A 24800-nucleotide genomic window follows, 5' to 3' on the forward strand; every position below is an offset into this window, starting at 1 on the left:
TGGCCAGGAGCAACTTTTCCCTGGCTGCAGGCTTCCCCAAATTGTGAGTCCAAACTATTTCTGCTTGCTGCATGACAGCCAATGCATCGAGAGACAAAGAGTTGGAGGAAGGTAGACAACTTTATTTCAGGAAGTCAGCAAACAGAAAAGATGGCGCACTAACATCCTAAAGAACCATCTTAAGTCAGTACAAATTTTAGACTCCTATTATGTTAAGAGCAGGGTGAAAAGAAAGAGGTTGAGATTAAGAGGTGACCGATGACTGCAGACATCTGGGCACCAGTGAGGGGCTTAGGAGGCCATGAAACCTTTCCAGTTTTGGTCAGGTCACAATGCCCCCACAAATTCTCAGCACAACATTGTTACTTGTGTGTACACCCTCTTTATCTCCTCAGGGGTAAGTTTTAGGAAGGGAGTATTATTATCTTTGCTTTAAACAATAAATGAAATTATTCCCCTGGTTAACTTGGCCTAAATGCACAGATAAGCAAAAGCATTTAACCTAAAAGATAGCACACCAGTGGAGTGGGGATGGGTGTTGTGAGGTTACAGGCAAAACTGAGTCAGTAATGTTGAGCCTACTTGTCACTGTCATAGTCTGACTAGATGTATAGAGTGCATAAGGGCAGGTGACAGAAAATGTGGCTGGCAAGATTGTTTTCAAACTCTGAAGAGCTTTGCATGCAAGGAACTTTGGGTTTTATTCTCCGGGAAAAGAAAAGAAGTCACAAAACTTTTTAAAGATCAATTAACATAAGTGAATAAAAAATTAACTTAAGAAGATGTGAATATGAAAAAGGAAACAGAATTGGTGTGTTATCACAATAATTCAAATGAGAGATGATAAGCTCTGAAGTTATGCATTGACAATAAATGCTTCTCAGATGACAATAATTGTCATTTTCAACATGTCACTGACAGGACTTGGAAATTATTTGACTGAAAGAAGTGGTGCTAAGAGAAGAAAAATTCTTGGCATGATGCATTAACTAGAACAAGGAATACTGGTGATATAATGGGTGTTGTTTTGTTTTTTAATTAAAAATTTTTTCAAGGACTGTCTGGAGGGAAGAGAAAATAAATTTAATATCAAAATTTAAACTGAATAATAGACAATTCAGGCACAGGCCCCAGAGGAGAAAACTGAGACTAGGGGTAAGAATTTGAGAGTGACTATTATATATAGATAGTAACTGAAACCACATCTGCCATGTGATCACCAGCTAAAACAGTGCAACTATTTTACCAAAAGAGAATGTTGTGTCAAAAGGGGTTAAGAAAAAAATAATTCAGGAAATATTTTTGGCTGGGCACAGTGACTCAGATCAGACCTGTAATCGTAGCACTTTGTGGGTCCAAGGCAGAAGGATTGCTTAAGCTCAGGAATTTGAGACCAGCCTGGCCAGCATAGGGAGGCCTGGACTCTACACAAAATAAAAAAAGATATTGGTTGGGTATAGTGATGCATATCTGTAATCCCAGCTATTCAGGAGGCTGAGGTGGGAGTATCACCCAGGAAGTCAAGGCTGCAGTGAGCTGTGATGATACCACAGCACTCCAGCCTGAGTGATGGAGTGAGATCCTGTCTCAAAGAAAAATCTATTTTAAAAAGAAGATTTTCAAAAATAAATAGAGCCCAATTATAAACAATGGAATGGTTTCAAAAATGTTTTGAGTTGTCCTAAATGTAGTGTTTTTAATGAAAGAAAAAAAAGAAACATACATACATTGATGATATGGTTAGGATAGATTATTTTTTAATTTTTATTTTAGGTTTCGGGGTACATATGAAGGTTTGTTACACAGCCAAACACATGTCATGGGAGTTTGATGTACATAAAATTTTGTCACTCAGATAGTAAGCCCAGTACCCAATAGTTATCTTTTCTGCTCCTCTTTCTCCTCCCACCCTGTCGCTCAAGTAGACCCCAGTGTCTGTTTCCTTCTTTGTGTTCCTAAGTTCTTAACATTTAGTTCCCGCTTATAAGTGAGAACATGTGGTATTTGGCTTTCTGCTCCTGTGCTAGTTTGCTAAAGATAATAGTCTCCAGCTGCCTCCGTGTCCCACAAAAGACATGATCTCATTCTTTTTTATGGCTACATAATATTCCATAGTGTATATGTACCACATTTTCTTTATCCAAGCTTCCATTGATGGGCATTTAAGTTGATTCCATGTCTTTGCTATCATGAATACTGCTGCAATGAACATTCACGTGCATGATCTTTATGGTAGAATGATTGATACGCCTCTTGGTATATACCCAGTAATGGGATTGCTGGGTCAAGTAGTAGTTCTGCTTTTAGCTCTTTGAGGAATCACCATACTACTTTCCACAATGGTTGAACTAATTTACACTCCCACCAAGGTGTAAGTGTTCCCTTTTCTCCACAACCTCACCAGCATCTGTTTTTGACTTTTTATAATAGCCATTCTGACTGATGTGAGATGGTATCTCACTGTGGTTTTGATTTGCGTTTCTCTAATGATCAGTGATATTGAGCTTTTTTTTTTTTTCATATGCTTACTGGCCGCATGTATGTCTTCTTTTGAGAAGTGTCTGTGCATGTCCTTTGCCCACTTTGTAATGGGGTTGTTTTTCTCTTGTAAATTTTAAGTTCCTTATAGATGCTGGATATTAGACTTTTGTCAGATGCATAGTTGGCAAATATTTTCTCCCTTTCTGTAGGTTGTCTGTTTACTCTGTTGATAGTTTCTTTTGCAGTGGAGAAGCTCTCAAGTTTAATTATATCCCATTTGTCAGTTTTTGCTTTTGTTGTGATTGCTTTCGGTGTCTTTGTCATGAAATCTTTGCTTGTTGCGACGTCCGGGATTATATTGCTTAAGTTGTCTTCCAGGACTTTTGGGTTTTACATTTAAATCTTGAATCCATCTTGAGTTGATTTTTGTGGAAATGATCCAGCTTCAGTCTTCTGCATATGACTAGCCAGTTGTCCCAGCATCATTTATTGAATAGGAAGTCTTTTCCTTGTTGCTTGTTTTTGTCACCTCTGTTGAAGATCAGATGGTCCTAGATGTGCTGCCTTATTTGGGGGCCCTCTATTTTGCTCCAGTGGTCTATGTGCCTGTTTTTGTACCCATGTCATAATGTTTTGGTTACTGTAGCCTTGTAGTATAGTTTGAAGTTGAGTAACCAGATGCCTCCAGCTTTTTTCTTTTTTCTTAGGGTTACCTTGTTTCCATATGAATTTTTAAATAATTTATTTTCTAGTTATGTGAAGAATGTCATTGGTAGTTAGATAGGAATAGCATTGAATCTGTAAGTTGCTTTAGGCAGTAGAGCCATTTTAATGATATTGATTCTTCTATTCATGAGCATGAGAAGCTTTTCCATTTGTTTGTGCCTTCTCTGATTTTGGTGAGAAGTGTTTTGCAATTCTTGTTGTAGAGATTTTTCACCTCACTAGTTAGTTGTATTCGTAGGTATTTTATTCTTTTTGAGTCAATTGTGAATGGGCTTGCCTTTCTGATTTGGTTCTTGGTTTGACTGTTGGTGTATAGGAATGCTAGTGTTTTGTACGATGATTCTGTATCCTGAAACTTTGCTGAAGTTATTTATCAGCTGTACAAGCTTTTGGGCTGAGACTATGAGGTTTTCTAGGTATAGAATTATGTCATCTGCAAACAGAGTTAGTTTGAATTTCTCTCTTCATAATCAGATGCCTTTATTTTTTTTCTCTTGCCTAATTGCTCTGTTTAAGACTTCCAATACTATGTTGAATAGAAGTGGTGACAGTGGGCATTCTTGTAGCAGTTTTCAAAAGAAATGCTTCCAGCTTTTTCCCATTTAGTATAATATTGGTTGTGGGTTTGTCATAGATGGCTATTTTTTTTTCTTGTTCCAAAAATGTAATATGACTTAATGTTAAAGACACCATCTTTTTCCTTTGTTAAAATTAAAAGATGTTTCTGAGGTGAAAAATACTATGATATGCATATAAAACCAATGATCAAATAACTTATATCTGTAATTGTATTTTTGAAACTCCAGAAAATATTTAAAATTTTCGATTTGGTCATAATAACAAACTCCAAATTGAATGTTACCAACCTATACAAATACATTTACATTTTAAATGTGGAGTTTTTTGGTCAATAACTAAATGGCGAAGTGTTACATTTAAACCTGCAATTTAAAAAATGCTGAGTCTCTATTTTTGCTTTTAATAAACAAGCTTTGTGTTGATCAGGAAAGTTTTAGAGTAGATGACTTTGCATTGCATTTAGTTACTTCTTGTCAGTCATGTATACATATATATTTAGTTAAGGATTATCACTACTGTATTTACTTTGTATTTTTCTTTAAGCCAATCATTCTCAAGCTTGTATTTTTCACAGTAATGCATTTTTAAAGAATTTATTCGGTCGGTCGCGGTGGCTCAAGCCTGTAATCCCAGCACTTTGGGAGGCCGAGATGGGTGGTTCACGAGGTCAGGAGATCGAGACCATCCTGGCTAACCCGGTGAAACCCCGTGTCTACTAAAAAATACAAAAAACTAGCCGGGCGCGGTGGCGAACTCCTGTAGTCCCAGCTACTCGGGAGGCTGAGGCAGGAGAATGGTGTAAACCCGGGAGGCGGAGCTTGCAGTGAGCTGAGATCCGGCCACTGCACTCCAGCCTGGGCGACAGAGCGAGACTCTGCCTCAAAACAAAAAATAATAATAAAAAAAAAAGAATTTATTCATATTATTTTGATTGACATACTGTACCATAATTTTAAAATTTATAGGGTACAATGTGATGTTTTGATATATGTACAAAGTGTATGATGATTAAATCAAGCTAATTGACATATCCATCATTTCACTTACCTATCATTTTTTATGGTGAGACATTTGAAATTTACTTTTTGAGTTATTCTTAAGTACATATCATTATTGACTGCAGTCATCCTGCTGTGCAATAGAGCACAAAACCTGTTCCTCCTGTCTATCTGAAACTCTGCACCCTTTGATCAACAACCCTCCATTCCATGTCTCCCCACACTGGCTAAGAGGCTGGGTAACCATAATTCTGCTCTCTACTTCTCTGATTTCAACTTTAGTATGCTCCACATACAAGTGAGATCAAACCTTTGTTGTTTATAAAATCATATGAGTATGGGTATGTGTAAGTAAATATTGCTACAAAGAGAATTTGTTAAAATAATAACCTGTTATTTGAAGAGTTTGATAAAATCCTGGTAATAGGTATCCTGCTGTGACTTTGATTTCTCAAGTCAGAAACAAATTTAATCTGGTGTATTTGTCATTTCAAAGCTTGTCATTAGGTTCTCTGGATTTAGTCAAAACATGAATTGACTTATTATCTGTTTCAGTGTGTTTGGGAGCATCTTTGTAAAGAACAAAATTCTGTGTTGCTTACTTAATCATTTGTATGGTCAGCAAGGACAGAACATTATACAGAATGCTCCTAACTACATGAAAGAAATTTCCTGTGTGTTGTTGTATATGTGAGGGTATGCATGTCTGCATCTGAGTGTGTTTTGTTGCTGCCATCAAAAATCACTTCGTAACATCCCAAATAATAATCACATTCACTTTGAGTGCAGACAGTTTTTCTTAGCAGAAAAGCATTTTAAATGGGAGCTTTGGTTCTCACAGAATTTTTATGAATTTTCCTGGAAACTCAGCAATTTACTTAGTTCTGGAACACTTGCTATCAAATGAAAGAAGAGAAGCTTTTAGAAGGTAGAGCTGTTTTCCAGTAGTTTATACACGAAACAAATTGCACTCCCTTGCCCCATCTGTACTAATGGAGCAAAGGAGACATTTACAGCAGTAACTTCAACAAAAATACTTTTCCATATAGATTACAAAGAACATGTAAGGTCAGGAGAAATCCAGTAGAAAATCTTAGCGATAGTAAAGGCAAATTGAGGCCTTCATTATCCACGTGTTTACTATTTTATGTGGTAATATTCTTAGAAGTTCAATTTAAGGCTCTTTACCTTAAATCACTAATACCTGCCCTGACCACATAGCATGATATTCTCAAAATTTAATTCAATGCCAAAATGCCTTGTACACTTCAAAGTGCTATAAGAATATCAGGTAAAATGCAAACAGAAACAAGGTACATGTATTACTGAATATAGCAGTAATTTTATTGAACTTTTCTGGTCACCTTTAATGGCAGAGAAAGTTACTGAAAACATAAAAACATTCATTTGATGGCAGAGAATATAAAGTCTAAACAGTGGAATTCTTGGAAGATTTAGAAAAGTTAATGAAACATTTTATATGCAATTTTTATTAAAACCTATTGTCAAAAAGTTGAATAGAATCAATCAAACTTCATTTTATAAAAAACATGTCTATCAAATATATTGCAATACAGGTAAAGCATTTCTTAGGCATCTGGAGTAAGTTAGGAATTCAGTGTGTTGGCTCAGGGACCAAATCAGGTTTAGCAAACGCAAATTTTGTCTGTGTCCAGTTTCTAAGGACAAGAGTACAAAGGAGTACAAACATGTTTTCTCAAACAGTGTGCCAACGGCAGGCCATCTATACTCTTCTAAACCACTCTCAATCTTGCCCTTAACCTGTAAATCTCACAAATCCTCTTATAAATCCCTTTTTTTGGATATATGAAACACATATTGATACACATCAAGAATATATTTATTGATAAGCCCAGAGACTTACTATAGAAGTCACCATAAGTGTTTCTTTAATCTCTTATAGATTATTAATCAAATAAATCTAATCAAAACAACTCTGTGCATTATCTAGTGTATTGTCTGTGGTCATTCATTGATTCAATTTTGTTTTCATGACATTATAAAAAATTTGAAATATGTCTAATGAAAGCTAGGATATAAAATTGTTTTCTGGATAAGTGCAGTGGCTCCTTCCTATAATTCCAGCACTTTGGGAGGCTGAGGTGGGACGATAGCTTGAGGTCAAGAGTTTGAGACCAACCTGGGCAACATCGTAAGACAGTCTCTACAAAAACTAATAAAAGAAAAAAATTAGCCAGTAGGGCAGTGTGCACCTGTGGTCCCAACTACTCACAAGGCTGAGGCAAGAGGATCACTTGAGCCCAGGACTCTGCGATTGCAGAGAGCTATGATTGTGCCACTGCACTCCAGCCTGGGTGACAGAACAAGACCCCATCTCAAACAAAAGAAAAAAAAAGAAGGAGAAGGAGAAGAAGAAGAGGAAGGAAGAGGAGGAGGAGGAGGAGGAGGAGGAGGAGAAGGAGAGGAAGAGGAAGAAAGAAGAGGAAGAGGAAGAAGAAGAAGAAGAAGAAGAAGAAGGAGGAGGAGGAGGAGAAGAAGGAGAAGAAGAAGAAGGGGAGAAGAAGGAGAAGGAGAAGGAGAAGGAGAAGAAGAAGAAAGAAGAAAGAAGAAAGAAGAAGAAGACTTACCTTATGGTGAATAAAATGTGTTTCATTGCCTGGATGTGAAGCCTTGTAGCATTATAATATTATCTTCTTGTGAAAACAATCTTTGTGGTAACCCAGGAGGCAAGCTGTCAGCTGTGAGAACTTTGGGAACTCATAATGATGATTATTTCATTTGTTTATTTATTATTTATTTACTTTTAGATACATGGTCTCACTCTGTCACCCAAGATAGAATGCAGTACCACAATCATAGCTCACTATAGTATCAGACTCTTGGACCCAAGTGATCCTTCCACCTCAGCCTCCTGAGTATCTAGGACTACAGGCACATTCCACCATTACCAACCAACTTTTTAAAATTTTTTGCAGAGACAGGGTCTTGCTTTGTTGCCCAGGGCAGTCTCAAACTCCTGGCTTCAAGTGATCTTCCACCTCAGCCTCCCAAGCATTGGGATTACAGGCATGAGTGACTGCAACTGGCCCTGGAACTAATGATTATTAAATTTTTCTTCAAGTGGAAAATATGACTCCAGGGATATTTAATTTTTATGTCATTAAACACCTTTCTTTAAAAACAGCAATAATAATCATTCAAGATAAAAATATGAATTAACTTTTTATTAAACTTTTGCCCAGAAGTCACTATGGACCAGATTTTATTGGGAGTTTCATTTATTGTATTTCTCAACATATTGTGGACTGCCAAAAACACTAATAATGCAAATCCATGTCTGAATATAAATGAATCCCTACAAGGCCAGTGTTGATTATTAATGGAATAAATTATCTGCCTACTTAGTGCAGTTACTGTGGTTTGGAATACCAGTTAATAATGAAAGAAGGCAATTTTTAAAAAATATATCGCATAGTTTGAATTAATTCTACCATACAAAAGGTCAAAGAGAAAATACTGTGGCAATGATGCCTTCTCCCTTTCTCCTTTTTACTCATCAATAAGAAACTCTTCTGCAAGCACATTTCATTGTTATTTTCCAAATACAAAGAAGTCAACTTGTATTTTTCAGAAGAGCCACCATTTTTCCAAAACCAGAAACTCAAGTTTTATGTTGCCCAAGTTATTTCCACTACAGGAATGGTGGGACTGTTTGAGGCCACCTTTTCCCGAGGACCCCAAAATTGCCTTGAAATATAGAAGATTGTGTCTTCTTTCAGAGTTTCCATAGCTACAAGTATTTGCAGAAAGAATACTTTGCACCTTGGTAGTTTTCATAATGCTTTATGTGTGGTGATTTTATAAGTGTAAAACAGAATAAAGCAGAGCTGCTAGTCTGGTTAAAGAGGACATAAAAACATATTTATATGCCTTCACCCATAAACTCAGGAAGACACTGAGTCATTTCCCCCAGAAGCCTTATAGTTCCATGGACATCAGCTTGAAATCAACTGCTTACAGGAAATAGTCGTATGCATGAGAAAAATTAATCCATGTGAACATCACAAGTTCATCTCTTAATCTTTTGGCAAGATTTACTCATTTATTAAGCTTAACCCAAATATGACATGCCTATTATAGTGGAGGAATATATAAGTAATCATATCATATATATATATATATATATATTTTTTATATTATATATATTTCTTTCTCCAGACAGGAAGGTTAGCTCTCCAAGATGGGAGATTTTTCATTGTACCTTTATGAAAGTTTATTGGACAGTGTGTGAGGTGTAGTAATTTTTGGTTTGACCACTTTCCACCCACGCACTCTGTCATCGTAACATGCCATCGGGTTCCAGACCCTCATGATACCTATGTTTCTCTACCACTATTTCTTTATTAGTAATTCTTGTTTGCCATAGCACTATAATAATGTGATCATTTACCTCTGACCTGCTTATTAGCACACACACTTCCAGCAACAACAGATTTCTTGAAATATCATTTTTAATGTCTAATAAGTTAAACTCCCTTACTGTCTATAATATAAAAGTTCATCATAAGTACAAAAGGAAACATATATTGTTTGCCTATATATCAAATAGAAATATGTATTTTAAAAAGTTCTCATTATCAGCTGTAAATTTGATGCTGGCCCAATACTGTGTTTTATAGAGAACCACAGTATAAAACTCACCCTTTTTTTGGTTCCATATGAACTTTAAAGTAGTTTTTTTTTTCCCAATTCTGTGAAGAAAGTCATTGGTAGCTTGATGGAGGGATAGCATTGAATCTGTAAATTACCTTGGGCAGTATGGTCATTTTCACGATATTGATTCTTCCTATCCATGAGCATGGAATGTTCTTCCATTTGTTTGTGTCCTCTTTTATTTCATTGAGTAGTGGTTTGTTGTAGTTCTCCTTGAAGAGGTCCTTCACATCCCTTGTAAGTTGGATTCCTAGGTATTTTATTCTCTTTGTAGTAATTGTGAATGAGAGTTCACTCATGATTTGGCTGTTTGTATATTATTGGTGTATAGAAATGCTTGTGATGTTTGCACATTGGTTTTGTATCCTGAGACTTTGCTGAAGTTGCTTATCAGCTTAAGGAGATTTGGGGCTGAGACGATGGGGTTTTCTAAATATACAATCATGTCATCTGCAAACAGAGACAATTTGATTTCCTCTTTTCCTAATTTAATACCCTTTATTTCTTTATTTTGCCTGATTGCCCTGGCCAGAACTTCCAAAACTATGTTGAATAGGAGTGGTGAGAGTGCATCCTTGTCTTGTGCCGATTTTCAAAGGGAATGCTTTCAGTTTTTGCCCATTCAGTACAGTATTGGCTGTGGGTTTGTCATAAATATCTCTTATTATTTTGAGATACATTCCATTAATACCTAGTTTATTGAGAGTTTTTAGCATGAAGGGCTGTTGAATTTTGTCAAAGGCCTTTTCTGCATCTATTGAGATAATCATGTGGTTTATGTCGTTGGATTTGTTCATGTGATGGATTACATTGATTGATATGCATATTTTGAACCAGCCTTGCATCCCAGGGATGAAGCTGACTCGATTGTGATGGATAAGCTTTTTGATGTGCTGCTTGATTCAGTTTGGCAGTATTTTATTGAGGATTTTCACATCGATGTTCATCAGGGATATTGGCCTAAGATTCTCTTTCTTTGATGTGCCTCTACCAGGCTTTGGTATCAGATGACGCTAGCCTCATAAAATAAGTTGGGGAGGTTTCCCTCTTTTTCTGTTGATTGAAATAGTTTCAGAAGGAATGGTACCAGCTCCTCTTTGTACCTCTGGTAGAATTCAGCTGTGAATCCGTCTGGTCCTGGACTTTTTTTGTTTGGTAGGCTATTAATTACTACCTCAATTTCAGAACCTCTTATTGGTCTATTCAGAGATTCAACTTCTTCCTGGTTTAGTCTTGGGAGGGTGTATGTGTCCTGGAATTTATCCATTTCATCTAGATTTTCAAGTTTATTTGCATAGAGTTGTTTATAGTATTCTCTGATAATAGTTTGTATTTCTGTGGGATCAGTGGTGATATCCCCTTTATCATTTTCTATTGCATCTATTTGATTCTTCCCTCTTTTATTCTTTATTAGTCTTGCTAGCAGTCTATCAATTTTGTTGATCTTTTCAAAAAACCAGCTCCTGGATTGATTGATTTTTTGAAGGTTTTTTGTGTCTCTATCTCCTTCAGTTCTGCTCTTATCTTAGTAATTTCTTGCCATCTGCTAGCTTTTGAATTTGTTTGCTCTGGCTTTGCTAGCTCTTTTAATTGTGATGTTAGGGTGTCAATTTTAGATCTTTCCTGCTTTGTCTTGTTGGTATTTAGCCAAGACAATCCTAAACAAAAAGAACAAAGCTGGAGGGATCAGGCTACCTGGCTTCAAACTATACTACAAGGCTACGGTAACCAAAACAGCATGGTACTGATACCAAAACAGATATATAGACCAATGAAACAGAGCAGAGGCCTCAGAAATAACACCACACATCTACAACCATCTGATCTTTGACAAACCTGACAAAAACAAGCAGTGGGGAAAGTATTCCCTATTTAATAAATGGTGCTGGGAAAACTGTCTAGCCACATGTAGAAAGTTGAAACTGGATCCCTTCCTTACACTGTATACAAAAATTAACTTAAGATAGATTAAAGACTTAAATGTAAGACCTAACACTGTAGAAACCCTACAAGAAAACCTAGGCAATACCACTGAGGACATAGGCATGGGCAAAACTTCATGACTAAAACGCCAAAAGCAATGGCAACAAAAGCCAAAATAGACAAATGGCATCTAATGAAACTAAAGAGCTTCTGCACAACAAAAGAAACTATAATCAGAGTGAACAGGCAACCTATAGAATGGGGGAAAATCTTTCCAATCTACCTATCTGATAAAGGGCTAATATCCAGAATCTACAAAGAACTTAAACAAATTTACAAGAAAAAAAACAAACAACCCCATCAAAAAGTGGGTGAAGGATATGAACAGACACTTCTCAAAAGAAGACATTCATACAGCCAACAGACACATGAAAAAATGCTCATCATCCATCACTGGCCATCAGAGAAATGCAAATCAAAACCACAATGAGATACCATCTCACACCAGTTAGAATGGTTATCATTAACAAGTCAGGAAACAGTAGATGCTGGAGAGGATATGGATAAATAGGAATGCTTTTACACTGTTTCGGGGAGTGTAAATTAGTTCAACCATTGTAGAAGACAGTGCAGCGACTCCTCAAGGATCTAGAACTAGAAATACCATTTGACCCAGCAATCCCATTATTGGGTATATACCCAAAGCATTATAAATCATGCTACTATAAAGGCACATGCACATGCCTGTTTATTGCAGTACTATTCACAATAGCAAAGACTTGGAACTAACCCAAATGTCCATCAGTGATAGACTGGATTAAGAATATGTGGCACATATATACCATGGAATACTATGCAGGCATAAAAAAGAATGAGTTCATGTCTTTTGCAGGGACATGGATGAAGCTGGAAACCATCATTCCAAGCAAACTATCACAAGCACAGAAAACCAAACACCACATATTCTCACTCATAGGTGGGAGTTGAACAATGAGAACACGTGGACACAGGGCAGGGAACATCACACACCGGTGCCTGTTGGTGCATGGGGGGCTGGGGGAGGGATAGCTTTAGGAGAAATACCTAATGTAAATGAGGACTTGATGGGTGCAGCAAACCAACATGGCACATGTATTCCTGTGTAACAAACCTGCACCTTGTGCACATGTACCCTAGAACTTAAAGTATAATTAAAAAAAAAAAAAAAACTCACCTTCTTCGGTACTTTCTAACAGCAAAGAATAACTTTCAGAATTAAAATATAATAATAATCTGCAATTTGCTGACTACCAAATCTAATACCAACAAAATGTGATTCAAGGTTCCTTCTTTAAGACATTTTCTTTTAGGATTATGCTATTCTAAAGTAGTTTACTCTTCCAGAGATTTCTGTGATTTATTTTTTTAAATCTTTTTTATTTCTAACTTTTGTGGGTACGTAGTAGAGATAGATAGACAGACAGACAGACGGATAGATAGATAGATAGATAGATAGATAGATAGATAGATAGATAGATAGATAGATAGATATATGAGGTACATAATACGTTTTGGTACAAGCATGCAATGTGAAATAATTGTGGAGAATGGAATAACAGTCCCCTCAAGCATTTATCCTTTGAGTCACAAACAATTCAGTTACACTCTTTGAGTTATTTTAAAGTATAAAATAAGTTATTATTGACTATAGTCACCCTGTTGCACTATCAAATAATAGTTAATAGTTATGTATTTATTTGTTTGCTTATTTATTTATTGAGATGGAGTCTCACTCTGTCACCCAGGCTGAAGTGCAGTGGCATGATCTTGGCTTACTGCAACCTCTGCCTCCTAGGTTCAAGTGATTCTCCTGCCTCAGCCTCCTGAGTAGCTGGGATTATAGGGGCCCACCACCACACCTGGCTAATTTTTGTATTTTTAGTAGAGACGGGGTTTTCCCATGTTGGCCAGGATGGTCTCGAACTCCTGACCTCAGGTGATCCACCCGCCTCGGCCTCCCAAAGTGCCAAGGATTACAGGCATGAGCCACCGCATTCAGCCATTTATTCTTTCAATTTTTGTTTTTACCCATTAACCATCCCCACCTCCCATCTCACCATTCCCTCACTACCTTTCCTAGCCTCTGGTAATTATCCTTCTACTCTGTATGTCCATAAGTTCAACTGTTTTGATTTTTAGGTTCCACAAATAAGTGAGAATATGCAATGTTTGTCTTTCTCTGTCTGGTTTATCACTGAAGATAATTATCTCCAGTTTCATCCATGTTGTTGCAAATGACTGAATCTCATTCTTTTTTATGGCCAAATAGCAATCCATTGTGTATATGTACCACATTTTCTGTATTCATTCATCTGTTGATGGACAGAGGTTGCTTCCAAATCTAAGCTATTGTAAACAGTGTTGCAACAAACATAGGAGTGCAGATACATCTTTGATATATTGATTTTCTTTCTTTTGGATAGATAGCCCACAGTGTGATTGTTGGATCAGATGGTAGTGCAATTTTTAGATTTTTGGGGAACCTCCAAACTGTTCTTCATATTGGTTGTACTAATTTACATTCCCACCAACAGTGTACAAGGGTTCCCTTTTCCCCACACCCTCACCAGCATTTATTATTGCCTGTCTTTTGGATATAAGTCATTTTAAGTGAGGTAAGACTGTAGTTTTTAGTTATCTCACTGTAGTTTTGATTTATATTTGTCTGTTCATCAATGATGTTGAGCACTTTTTCTTTTTTTATTATTATACTTTATGTTCTAATGTACATGTGCACAACGTGCAGGTTTGTTACATATGTATACATGTGCCATGTTGGTGGAGCACCTTTTCATATGCCTGTTTTCCATCTGTATTTCTTCTTTTCAGAAATGTCTATTCAAATCTTTTGCTCATTTTTAAATTAGATTATTAGACTTCTTCCCTAGAGTTGTTTGAGCTCTTTATATATTCTGGTTATTAAGCCCTGGTCAGATGGGTAGTTTGCAGACATTTTCTCCCATTCTGTGGGTTGCCACTTCACTTTGTTGACTGTATCCTTTGCTGTGCAGAAGGTTTTTAACTTGATGTGATCCTGTTTGTCCATTTTTGCTTTTGTTGCCTGTGCTTGAGGGGTGTTAGGATTTCTATGATTTAAATGACAAGAGTTTAAATTACAATTAGACATTCTAGTTCATACACCAATTTCAGTCAATTAATGTTTGCATTAAATATATCTCAGAGGAATGATTTTTTTAAAAAGTAATGCTTGGAAAATAAATTTATATCTACATTCAAGTTTTTAAAATATTGTCCTGTGTTTTCCTTTCAATTTTCTTTTTTTTTCCTTATTTTTACTTCAATTTACTTTGAGATAGTTTGCTGTTTGTTTTATAGTCTTACTATAAATGAAAACATTTGAAAGCCTATAGATTATGTGTCTCACGTGTGCAGCTGAGTATAATGGTCAGAGTTGAATGGGTCAGTTATAGTGGATTCAGTTCGATGAACAAGAGTAAAACCGTAACTGTGTTATGCTGACAGTCGTGGCAATAATTTCACAATATAAATGGTCATAGTATTTTCAATATAACAGTACTGCTGTTTCCATAGAGCAAACTAATTTCATATTTCCTCATTTTCATCCCTTTGGGGCCACAAAAAATATATTTAAAAGTTACTTGTTCCATTAACCACATACTCAACATTTGAGAGCTGCCAAATACTTCTGATTGTGCCAAAAATCTCTCTGAAGAACTCACTAGAAATCTTTTTATAATTCTTTCTATTAATTCTTTACTTCCCAACAAAAAGTAAAAAAAAAAAAAGATGAAGAATGCAGAAGAAAGTGAATTCATATATGTATATATTTTAAGTCTTATAAACTCACAGCTGAAGGGGAATTCAGTCTGTGTTGCTATTGAAAGTATATACAGTTTATTGCAATTTGAACATTTTATTTCCTCACAACTTGACATGATTAGAAGGACTGAAGAAAATTTTGTGAACACTAGCATAGCTTAAAAATGAGCAAACAAATAAAAAACTGAAAGGTTTGGATGAATTCACGTCCTTGTCAGTCTGTTGTAATGCATGTAATGGAATCAGCTTGGAGTCGGCACTCAAATTTTGCTGTAAACATAAAATGATAAAAAGAGAAAGACACACACACATACACAGAAGAAGAGAGAGATGACAGAGAAGGAGAGAAAGGAAGATAAAAGGGTGCAAAATAGATTTCAAGAACCCAACTTTTATTCAATATTTATTTTCCATTGTAATATCTCTTCATTTAAATTTTAAAGCCTAGCAAGTTATTTTAAACAACTTTAACATAAAATTTACCCTTCCAACAATTTCCAAGTGTGCAGTACAATATTGTCAGCCAATGCACATGGCTGTGCAGCAGTGCCCGGAACTACTCCACCTCCATCCCTTCATGACGGAAACTCTATACCTGTAGAAGACTCTGCAATAGCTCCTCCCCAAGTGCTGAAAATGCTCATTCTACTTTATGTTTCTTTGTCTTTGATTACTTCTGATACTTCATAAGTGGCATCGTGCAATATTTGTTTTTTTTGTGGTTATATCACTTAGCACAATGTCCTTAAGTTCATCCGTGCTGTAGTATGATGGGGTTTCTTTCATTTTGAAACTGTATAGTACTCTATTGTATGTATGTACCATATTTTCTTTATTCATTTATTTGTCAATAGATGTTTAGGCTGCTTCCACCTCTTGGTTATTGTGAGTAACTTTCTTCATGTCATTTTATATTCAGTTGAAAACTGTCAATTGTTGCATCTCCAATCTGCCCACATTGTTATTTTGCTTTCCTTATTTTAGTTTTTAGCGAAGATGTTAAAAATGGGCATCTGTGCTTACTTAACATTCACTATATATTTTTTCTTATTCAATGCAGATATTTAGATGACAACAAAGTAGTCCTGTTCAAGGTGAAATAGCACAATGAGGTGATAAATAATGGAATGCTGTCTGTCCTTGCAGGATGAGTCTGCTCCAGCTGACAAACAGTGTAAACCAGAGGCGACCCAGGCCACTTACTCAACATCAGCTGTTCCAGGCTCACAGGATGTGCTGTACATCAACGGAAATGGGACCTATAGTTACCATAGTTACAGAGGGCTCGGAGGGGGTCTGCTAAATCTGAATGATGCTTCCAGTAGTGGTGAGTATTTATCATAGATAGTGTTTGTTTGTTTGTTTGTTTTCTTTGGTGAAGGGAGGTGGTGGTAAATTTTTTAAACTTGAGAGAAGAAAATGGATAGACTGTGATAAGAATAATCAGTGCCAATCTGCTATTAATAAAAACAAGGCCATTTAATACATAATGATTGTCTCTCTACTGTCTGTCCCGCTTGTGTTGCTGTCTCTGAAAGTGGCAGCACTTCATACAATTGAATGATTGCTGTTTATACTAAAAAAAAAAAAAACTCAACTAGAGAAATAGCAAAAGCTTTTTTTCTAAATAGTGATTCATTCTGCCACCAATGCTGTAATGCATATTCTTTCCATGTTCAAAGAGGCTTTTGACTTGGAAAATTTGAGGCACCAGGAACTTTTCCAACTTCATGAAACATACACAGTCATAACTAAGAACATACAAAATGAAACAACACATGCAAAGGACGCATGGGTCTCCAGAAGACAGTCTGTCAATGTCAATGGCATGCTCTATCAGCAGTGTTGTGCTGGAGCCAGCCTGTACTGACTCTTGGTTGGTAAATTTTTAGGAATTTTCTGAACTTATATACCAGGTTGAAGTCAAAAGGAGTCAGAAATTTAACTGTATAATATAAATCCATGCATGTATGAGGAAAAAAATACATGGATAATGTTCTTATAATTGAGTGGCAAGAAAAACTTTCCTAACTATACTTTAAATCCAGGAGGAAAGTTTCATTACAAACACACACAGACACACACACGCACACACACACACACACACACACACAGACCCCTTTTGCATGACAAAAAACACCATAAAAAAGTAAAAAGATAACTGGAAAATGTATTAGCTAACTCTACCACAAAGAGTTAGCAGGTCAATATATGAAGGTCTTCTAAAAATAAAGGAAAAACTATACCCAAAATCATATGATTAAAATGCTAGAAAATAAACACACAATTCACAGAAAGACAATGCAAATGTTCTTTAAATATTTATAAAGTTGTTCAACCCCAGTCACTCCTAATAAGAGAAATGCAGTTTCTACCCATCAGTTTAGCAAAAATCCAAATGCTTAACAGAATTTTTTTAACAAGACTGTGGTTAAAAAGGTACTATCATGCCTTGCTCAATGCAAAAAGTTAGAGTGGAATCTGACAGTATATATTAATAGAAAAAATTGAATGCACATTTACCATTTGACCCAGCAATCTCTCTCTTAGGAATCTATTTCAAAGACACACTGACAAAGTTACAGAAAGAGACATGTTCAAGGCTATTTATTGCACTGTTATTTATAAATGCAAAAGAAAATGGTTGCCAATAAAAGTGCCCAGCAATATATGGCTTACTGATTGAATTATAGCTCATCCAAACAAAAGAGTATAAATAGTAATAGGAACTATCTTTTCTATTTTTAGGACAGAGTTTCACTCTGTTGCCCAGGCTGGAGTGCAGTGATATGCCCTTGGCTCACTGCTACCTCTGCCTCCCAGGCTCAAGTGATCCTCCCATCTCAGCCTGCAGAGTAGATGGGACTTACAGGTGCCTGCCACCATGCTGGGCTAATGTATTTTTATTTTTTTTTTAGCAGAGACAAAGTTTTTACCATGTTGCCCAGGCTGGTCTTGAACTCCGAGCTGAAGTGATCTGCCCACCTTGGCCTCCCAAACTGCTGGGTTTACAGGTGTGAGCCACCATACCCATCCAGGAAATACCTTTATATGCTATTATATAGTGATCTTCAGGTAGTGAAAAGTACTTATAGAATGCCAACATTCATGGAATAAGGATTTATACAATTCGATGCATAAACTATAACTTTTTTTAAAAAGTTTATGTAGATGTGGGAGTGGGGAGAGAACAGTATAAGGGGCAGGAATAAAAGCTAGAATATTCCTAATATGTTTGGTTTTTACACTTTGTTTTATATATTTAACTTTGGAACAACATACATTTATGTAATTATTAAACTGTTTTTTAAAATTCTTCAAATTAAGAGAAAAATGATGCAAATAAACTCAATTGTTTAATGAGTCGTTGGCATAGCCTCACATAGAGGAACTTGTCCAAGTGATTCCAAAAATCATAATTTGACTCCATAAGATTGAAGCCAGTGATTAAACCTTAAAGTATTTTTCAGTAATCATATTATTATTTGGGGACTGTTGTCTATGTATTGTGGTTAAAAGCAAATTGCTAGTTATGTGGGTGTCAGTGAAAGCTAGCATTTTCAGCAGGGGTCAAAGTAGACACAGATGTAAAATCAGTACATTTAAGCAAAAACTCCGTAATCTTGTATTTGAATTGGTAGTACCAGTAGGAACTGATGATTTTTTTGTTTGTTTGTTTTTTACAAAACACAAAATATATCTTTTTTTCCTGGAAATGCTTGGAAACCACGGCCAACTTGAATTTAAAATTTTTAATCAGGCTGGGTGAGCTTATATTTTGGGAGAAATTGCATTATTAGTCTGAGTTTATACTCTAGGAAATCACTTAGTTTACAATGCTGGAAGTATGTTTCATATCTAGCTAAATAATTCTGGGGGCTCCATGCAAAATGAAAATATCAAGCCTCTTGTTTAAAACTTAAGAATTTAAGGCATTGACAGTAGAGTATTAACCTAAGCTTGGAACTTTTCGAAGCACATGGTACTGTAGGACTACAAACATTTCATGACCCACTTTGCACTTTTATTTCACTTAGTAAGCCAGAGGAAAGCATTGTTTTGTCATTAAAGGCAGAGAGCTACCAGTGGTAAGAAAGATAACGTATACAAATAAGGAAAAGGATAATACACAAGTGAGAACACTTTGAAAGAGTTTTTTGAGAAGAACAGAGAGCACTTTGGGGCAGCTACCAATATCCTGGGTAAAAATTGATAGTAAATCCAAAGAAAGTTTTGTTATGCATTGTCAGTGAGCAGGGCTCCCTAAGTCCTTCCTGACCTTCAACCAATTCTCCATAGAGGAACCAAAATAATTCTTTTAAAAAGGCCAATCTGATCACATCACTTCACCATCTAAAACTTTCTATGGGCTTTCATTGTTCTTAGGGAAAGAATGTGAGCCAGCTCTTCCAGCTTCAAGGTCTACCCACCTGAAGTTTTCTTTCACCTGCTTCTCCGCCACTCTCTCCTCATTTATTGCATGCTCTTTCTTTAAATCCAAAACTCCAAGTCTAGATGAGGTATAGATATACACTCTCACAGTATCCTCAATTTATCCTCTGAAGCATGTATGACAGCACGCGCGCGCGCGCACACACACACACATACACACACACACAATCACGCAGCATTGGTATCCATTCCTCAATTATATTTTTCAGTGATGCCTAAAAGCCACATAGGAAATTTGGTATAAATCTCAGGTATGCAGCCATATAAGTGTTTAGAAAAGCACGTTTTATAAATGCACAGTTTGAGTATAGATGCTGTGGTACTATGTTGAGGTCTACTTTTTCTGTATGTTTCTCCCCCAAAACTTTCCTATCATAAAATGACAGAGGCTAAAGGGACATGAGAAATCATTTGATAGCAACCACTTCATTGTGTAAAGACCGCAAAGAAAGAAACAGGGCTGGAAATTTATGTGACTTGCTCAAGGTCATGCATAATGATTTTGGAGTTGTTTAGTTAATACATGCATTGGCTCTTTTTTTTTTTTTTTTTTTTTTTTTTTTTTAAGGCAAGGTCTCCCTCTGTCACCTAGGCTGGGGTGCAACTGCAATGCTCCCACCTCAGTCTCCTGAGTAGCTGGGACTACAAGTGCTCACTGCCATACCTGCCTAATTTTTAACTTGATTTTTTAAATTATTTTTTGAGACAGGATCTCACTATGCTGCCCAAGCTGGTCTTGAACTCCTGGGCTCAAGCAACCTTCCTGCTTTGGTTCTTATATGATGATATCTTAAGAACACAGCAACCAATAACATCAAACACTTCAGGCTGTCTGTGTTCACTTCAAATGAAACAAAAGTCACAGATTAGTCAGTATGGCATGCAGAAAATTAAAAATGATGTGAATTTCTTTTAGCAATGACTTTGGTCTGAGTGTAGCTGAATTTAAATAAGCAACAGCAATAACAGCAACAAAGATCAAAACACTAATCTTGGCAAACAACAGCTTTAGTCTCAAACCAAAGAGATTTGTCTAGTGTACATTTGAGAAAGGAGTCTAGCAATGTAATGGTAGCAAGAGAAGTGATGTTTCCCTTGTTATAAAGCAGCTCTAAATACCAGTTTTGTATTCTTCACCCACAAAATGTATACTACCTGTAACAATGATATTGTCTCCTGCTCTTTGACTTTTGTTTGTTTAGTTTTTGCTTGTTTTAATCACAGAAAGGCAGCTAAATTGATAGGGCCCACAATATCCTTTATTTGGGTACTTTCTTCATAAATTCTGGAAATTCCAAATGGTCTAACTTTTTAAAATGGCATTATCATATCTATCATTTCTTCATCTTTAAGACATCAAAATAGTCATTCCCTGTAACAGTTTTGGAGCTCTGGAGAAAGAAACTACATACTTATGCATAAATCTTGAGAGCTAAAAAGGACATAACTGAAGATTAGCATTATGTTAGATGCCAGCATCATAGCTGATGGATGACAACTCCAGTTAATCTCAGTTTGAGAATTCTTGATTTTAGGATTTGTAGAGATCTGAAATATATGGAAGGGAGCTCAGTTTGAGAATTCTTGTTAATCTCAGTTAATCTCAGTTTGAGAATTCTTGATTTTAGGATTTGTAGAGATCTGAAATATGTGGAAGGGAGCAGTAACTTCTAAGAGATCAAGTAGAATTATAACCTTACATATGATTTAATTTATAAAATAGATGAAAATAATCAGAATTCAAGTCACTCACTGGAGAAGTTGTGAAGTATGATGCAGGTTGGCAGTAGAATTAGGAGTGCAAAGATTGAAGGGAAAAATGATGTTTCTAGAACCTTTAAAACAAACGTAATTAAAATAACACCATCCATGCAGATTATATCATGTTCAAGACAAATTTGTAGGGAGAAGAATAAAAGAGGATACCTTAGCAGCATTTGAATTTGATTTAAATATTTTGGAGTTCTCATGTTCAAATCTTTGTAACTTTAAAAGAAGCAAAGTTGGATAAGGCAGAATCAATGACATCAAGAAAACAAAAAGAGATATATTCTTCCTCTTCTTGTCTATATGTCAAAATCCTTTAGGACTCTGATTAAACACTTTCCTATTCTACCTCATCATCCTTCCGCTCTTTGGAAGATTGATCATTCCCCTGCGTGCGTCTTTATTCTAATACCTATCTCATTGAATTGAGAGATATATTTTCAAGACAATTTCCCATTATAGATATGCATTCCTTGAAAGCAGAAACTTCATCTTGTTCACTGTTATATCCCTCTAAGTAAGGTCAGACATATAGTAAGTGCTCAATAATATTTGCTTAATAAGTGAATCTTTAGAAAAAAATAGAATGATGTCAAAAGGAAAAAGGCTACAGAGATAATTAGGTACCTTGGATGGCAGGAGGGAAGGGTTAATCTTAGATAAATCAGAACGATTGGAGGCAAGGAGATTGATTAAACTGAACTTGGAGATTCTATGGGTGAAAAAAGAAGGCTCCAGTTCACTCATCAGTTTATGGGTCTACAGCAGTTTTAGAGTTTTATAAACTCCTATTTAATAGCAATAGGAAATCTTGCCCGATTGGAGACTTCATAGCAAGGAAATATTCTGTCTACCAATGATGCCAGGGTGCCCTTCAAATCCATCATTAGCCAACCTCCATTTGTTTGGAGCTGGCAAGGGGCTGCACCCAACAATCCAAATTTTCAAGTTGGAGTATTATCAAAATGACAGCAGTTACAATCTGTATAAAGAATTTATTCAAATTATCCAACTGAAATGAGAGGCAAAAAAGCAGCCAATCCTCCTGTTATTATCACACCATTTACATAGGACTTTGGACTGCTTTCTTTCTATCAGGAAGTTCACATTGAGCTGTCTAAAGAGGGCAATTGTAGTTCACCGCAGTTATTCACTGGATCTCTTGAGTCTAAATTATATGCATAATGCATAAGTTAACTACTGATGTTTCCGCTCTACAAACTCCATGGGGGGAGACTTTTCAACTCTGTTATAAACTGGGCTGATATACAGACCAAAATCTATCAAGACCAAATTGTAGTAATAATGACCATAATCACTAACATTTGTATAGCAATTTCTAGTTTTCCCAGCTCTTTACATTCATTAGCTTTCTTGCTCTTCATTAATATTTGGGGTTTGGGCTTTAATGATTCCTTGGCTCAGGTCCTTTAATTATGAGCCTAAGGAAACTTGGCCATAAGATTCACCATCACACTAGAACTGGTTTACAGTGGTGTGACTGACTGTGTATGTTGATAGTGCCAGAAACCAGCATTCTGAAACATATTTTTTCATCTGAAATGTTCAAAGGAGCATTTTTATTAATTCACTGCCTTTACTTCTTACCTCCCTTATACTTTTCATTGCACTATAACCAACTTCTCCCCACCATTTTGCTGAAACTGGTCTGGCTAAGTTTATAGTGACTTCACTTATTGCCAAAAAAAATGGATTTTTGTTCTTTATTTGACTCGATTTCTTAAGCATATCTGAATCTATTGATTAGAACGTTGAAATGTCCACCCAAGAGGATCTTGACTATATCCAAATGAGTATGGGAATAGTCAGTAGGAGTTAAGGATGTCTTCTTAAAGTGTGTTCTCTTTTTCTCTTAATACCCTAAGGAGCACAATATTGGAAAAAGGGAAATGTTTCATATCAAACATTTTAGAGAAATATTTTGAAATACATAAATTCTTGAAATACATTCATTCTCATGGTATATTGTGCTTCTCAGATAATTTTTCTCTTGCTACCTTTCTAGAATTTCTTTTCTACTCATGCCCCTTCATGCTGGGATTCTCTCAACATCCTGTACTTTTCCCTTTAATACTCATGTTCTGCACAATGACCAAGATAGAACTCATAGCACTTACAATTTTGACTAGAAAATACTCCCACATGTGCATAATGACCCCAATCTTTCCCCTAAATTTCAGATTTTATATCCAGTTCTCTATCATGATCTAGACATTCAGATAAATCTAATATTTGATTTGATAAAATGAATTCTTCATCCCCATGCATACTATTACCTGTCTCTGGGGTTATCTCATGCAGAGATAACCCCAGAGACAGGTAATAGTATGCTGATATGAGGCAGAGATGCACCTGCCTCTTATCAGCTATTGTGTTCCCTATGATACCTTTTCTGTTTGCCTTGCTAATTTTCTGGCTAACTTTTCCTCCAATGTGTTCCCATGATACTCTAACCATATCTCATATTATTTAACCTGTCTGTTATGTGCTCCTTTCTAGACTATAGACTATGCACAAGGGCAGGCAAGGTGACATTTTTAAAACTGTCTTACCACCAAGTGTTAGTAGGTAACTGCCTTATATATGAGTGTTCAATACATAATAAATGGATACATGAATGACTGAGTGAAAGAAATTGCTTCAGTAAAATATTATGCCTCTTAAGGGATCTTGACTAAATCCAATTGACCATGGAGATAATCACTTGGAGTTAAGGATGTCTTCTTAAAGTTTGTTCTGTTTTTATCCTAATATCCTGAAGAGCACAATATTGGAAGAAGGGAAATGTTTCATATCAAACATTTCAGAGAAATATCTTGAAATACCTAAATTCTGCTTCAAAATCTATTTAGCTTAAACCCCTAGTTCAGGAAAGACATGTTTACATAAGTAAGCAGGGTCATAGGAAAGTGTGCTTTTCTCCTTTAGCTTACACTCTCAATAACTTGTTCTGGCTCACTAACCATAAGCAAAGATGTAGTGCAGATGTATGGGGAGGGAACCATCGTCATCCTGCTCCTGGAGACCAGCTGGATGTTTCCATTATGTGAAAAACACATAAAGTCTATTATGTAGAACTTTGTAGATAATAATTTTATAGAATATAGCCTAAAAGTCATTCATGGAAGCTAAGCAATCCCCCATGATGAATTTGTATGACCTTTACACAATTGGAAGATCTGCGTGGTGGTAACATACTATGTGAAGAAAAGTGACTCTGTGATCTAACTGAAGTAAACATAATTGGAATTATGCAGTTATTTTATCTCCAAGAAGGTCCAATGAAACCTGAGTGAGTTGTCAAAGCACATTCTGCAG

General features: G+C 36.0%; 1 protein-coding gene across 15 annotated transcripts in view; it reads left to right on the forward strand.

Moving 5' to 3' along the window:
- LOC105498504 (nucleolar protein 4) overlaps positions 1–24800 on the forward strand; it is a 395811-nt gene that overhangs the window by 345990 nt on the left and 25021 nt on the right. For 14 of the 15 annotated variants that reach the window (XM_011770675.2, XM_071085473.1, XM_011770676.3 and 11 more), the window contains one exon: positions 16389–16569. In XM_011770675.2, the coding sequence (XP_011768977.1) occupies positions 16389–16569 (181 nt within the window). Of the gene's footprint in view, positions 1–16388; positions 16570–18160; positions 18299–24800 lie in introns of those variants that run through there. The other variant, XM_071085472.1, reaches the window with a different exon arrangement.

This window comes from Macaca nemestrina, chromosome 19 (genome assembly GCF_043159975.1).
Source record: "Macaca nemestrina isolate mMacNem1 chromosome 19, mMacNem.hap1, whole genome shotgun sequence".
Lineage (NCBI taxonomy): Eukaryota > Metazoa > Chordata > Mammalia > Primates > Cercopithecidae > Macaca > Macaca nemestrina.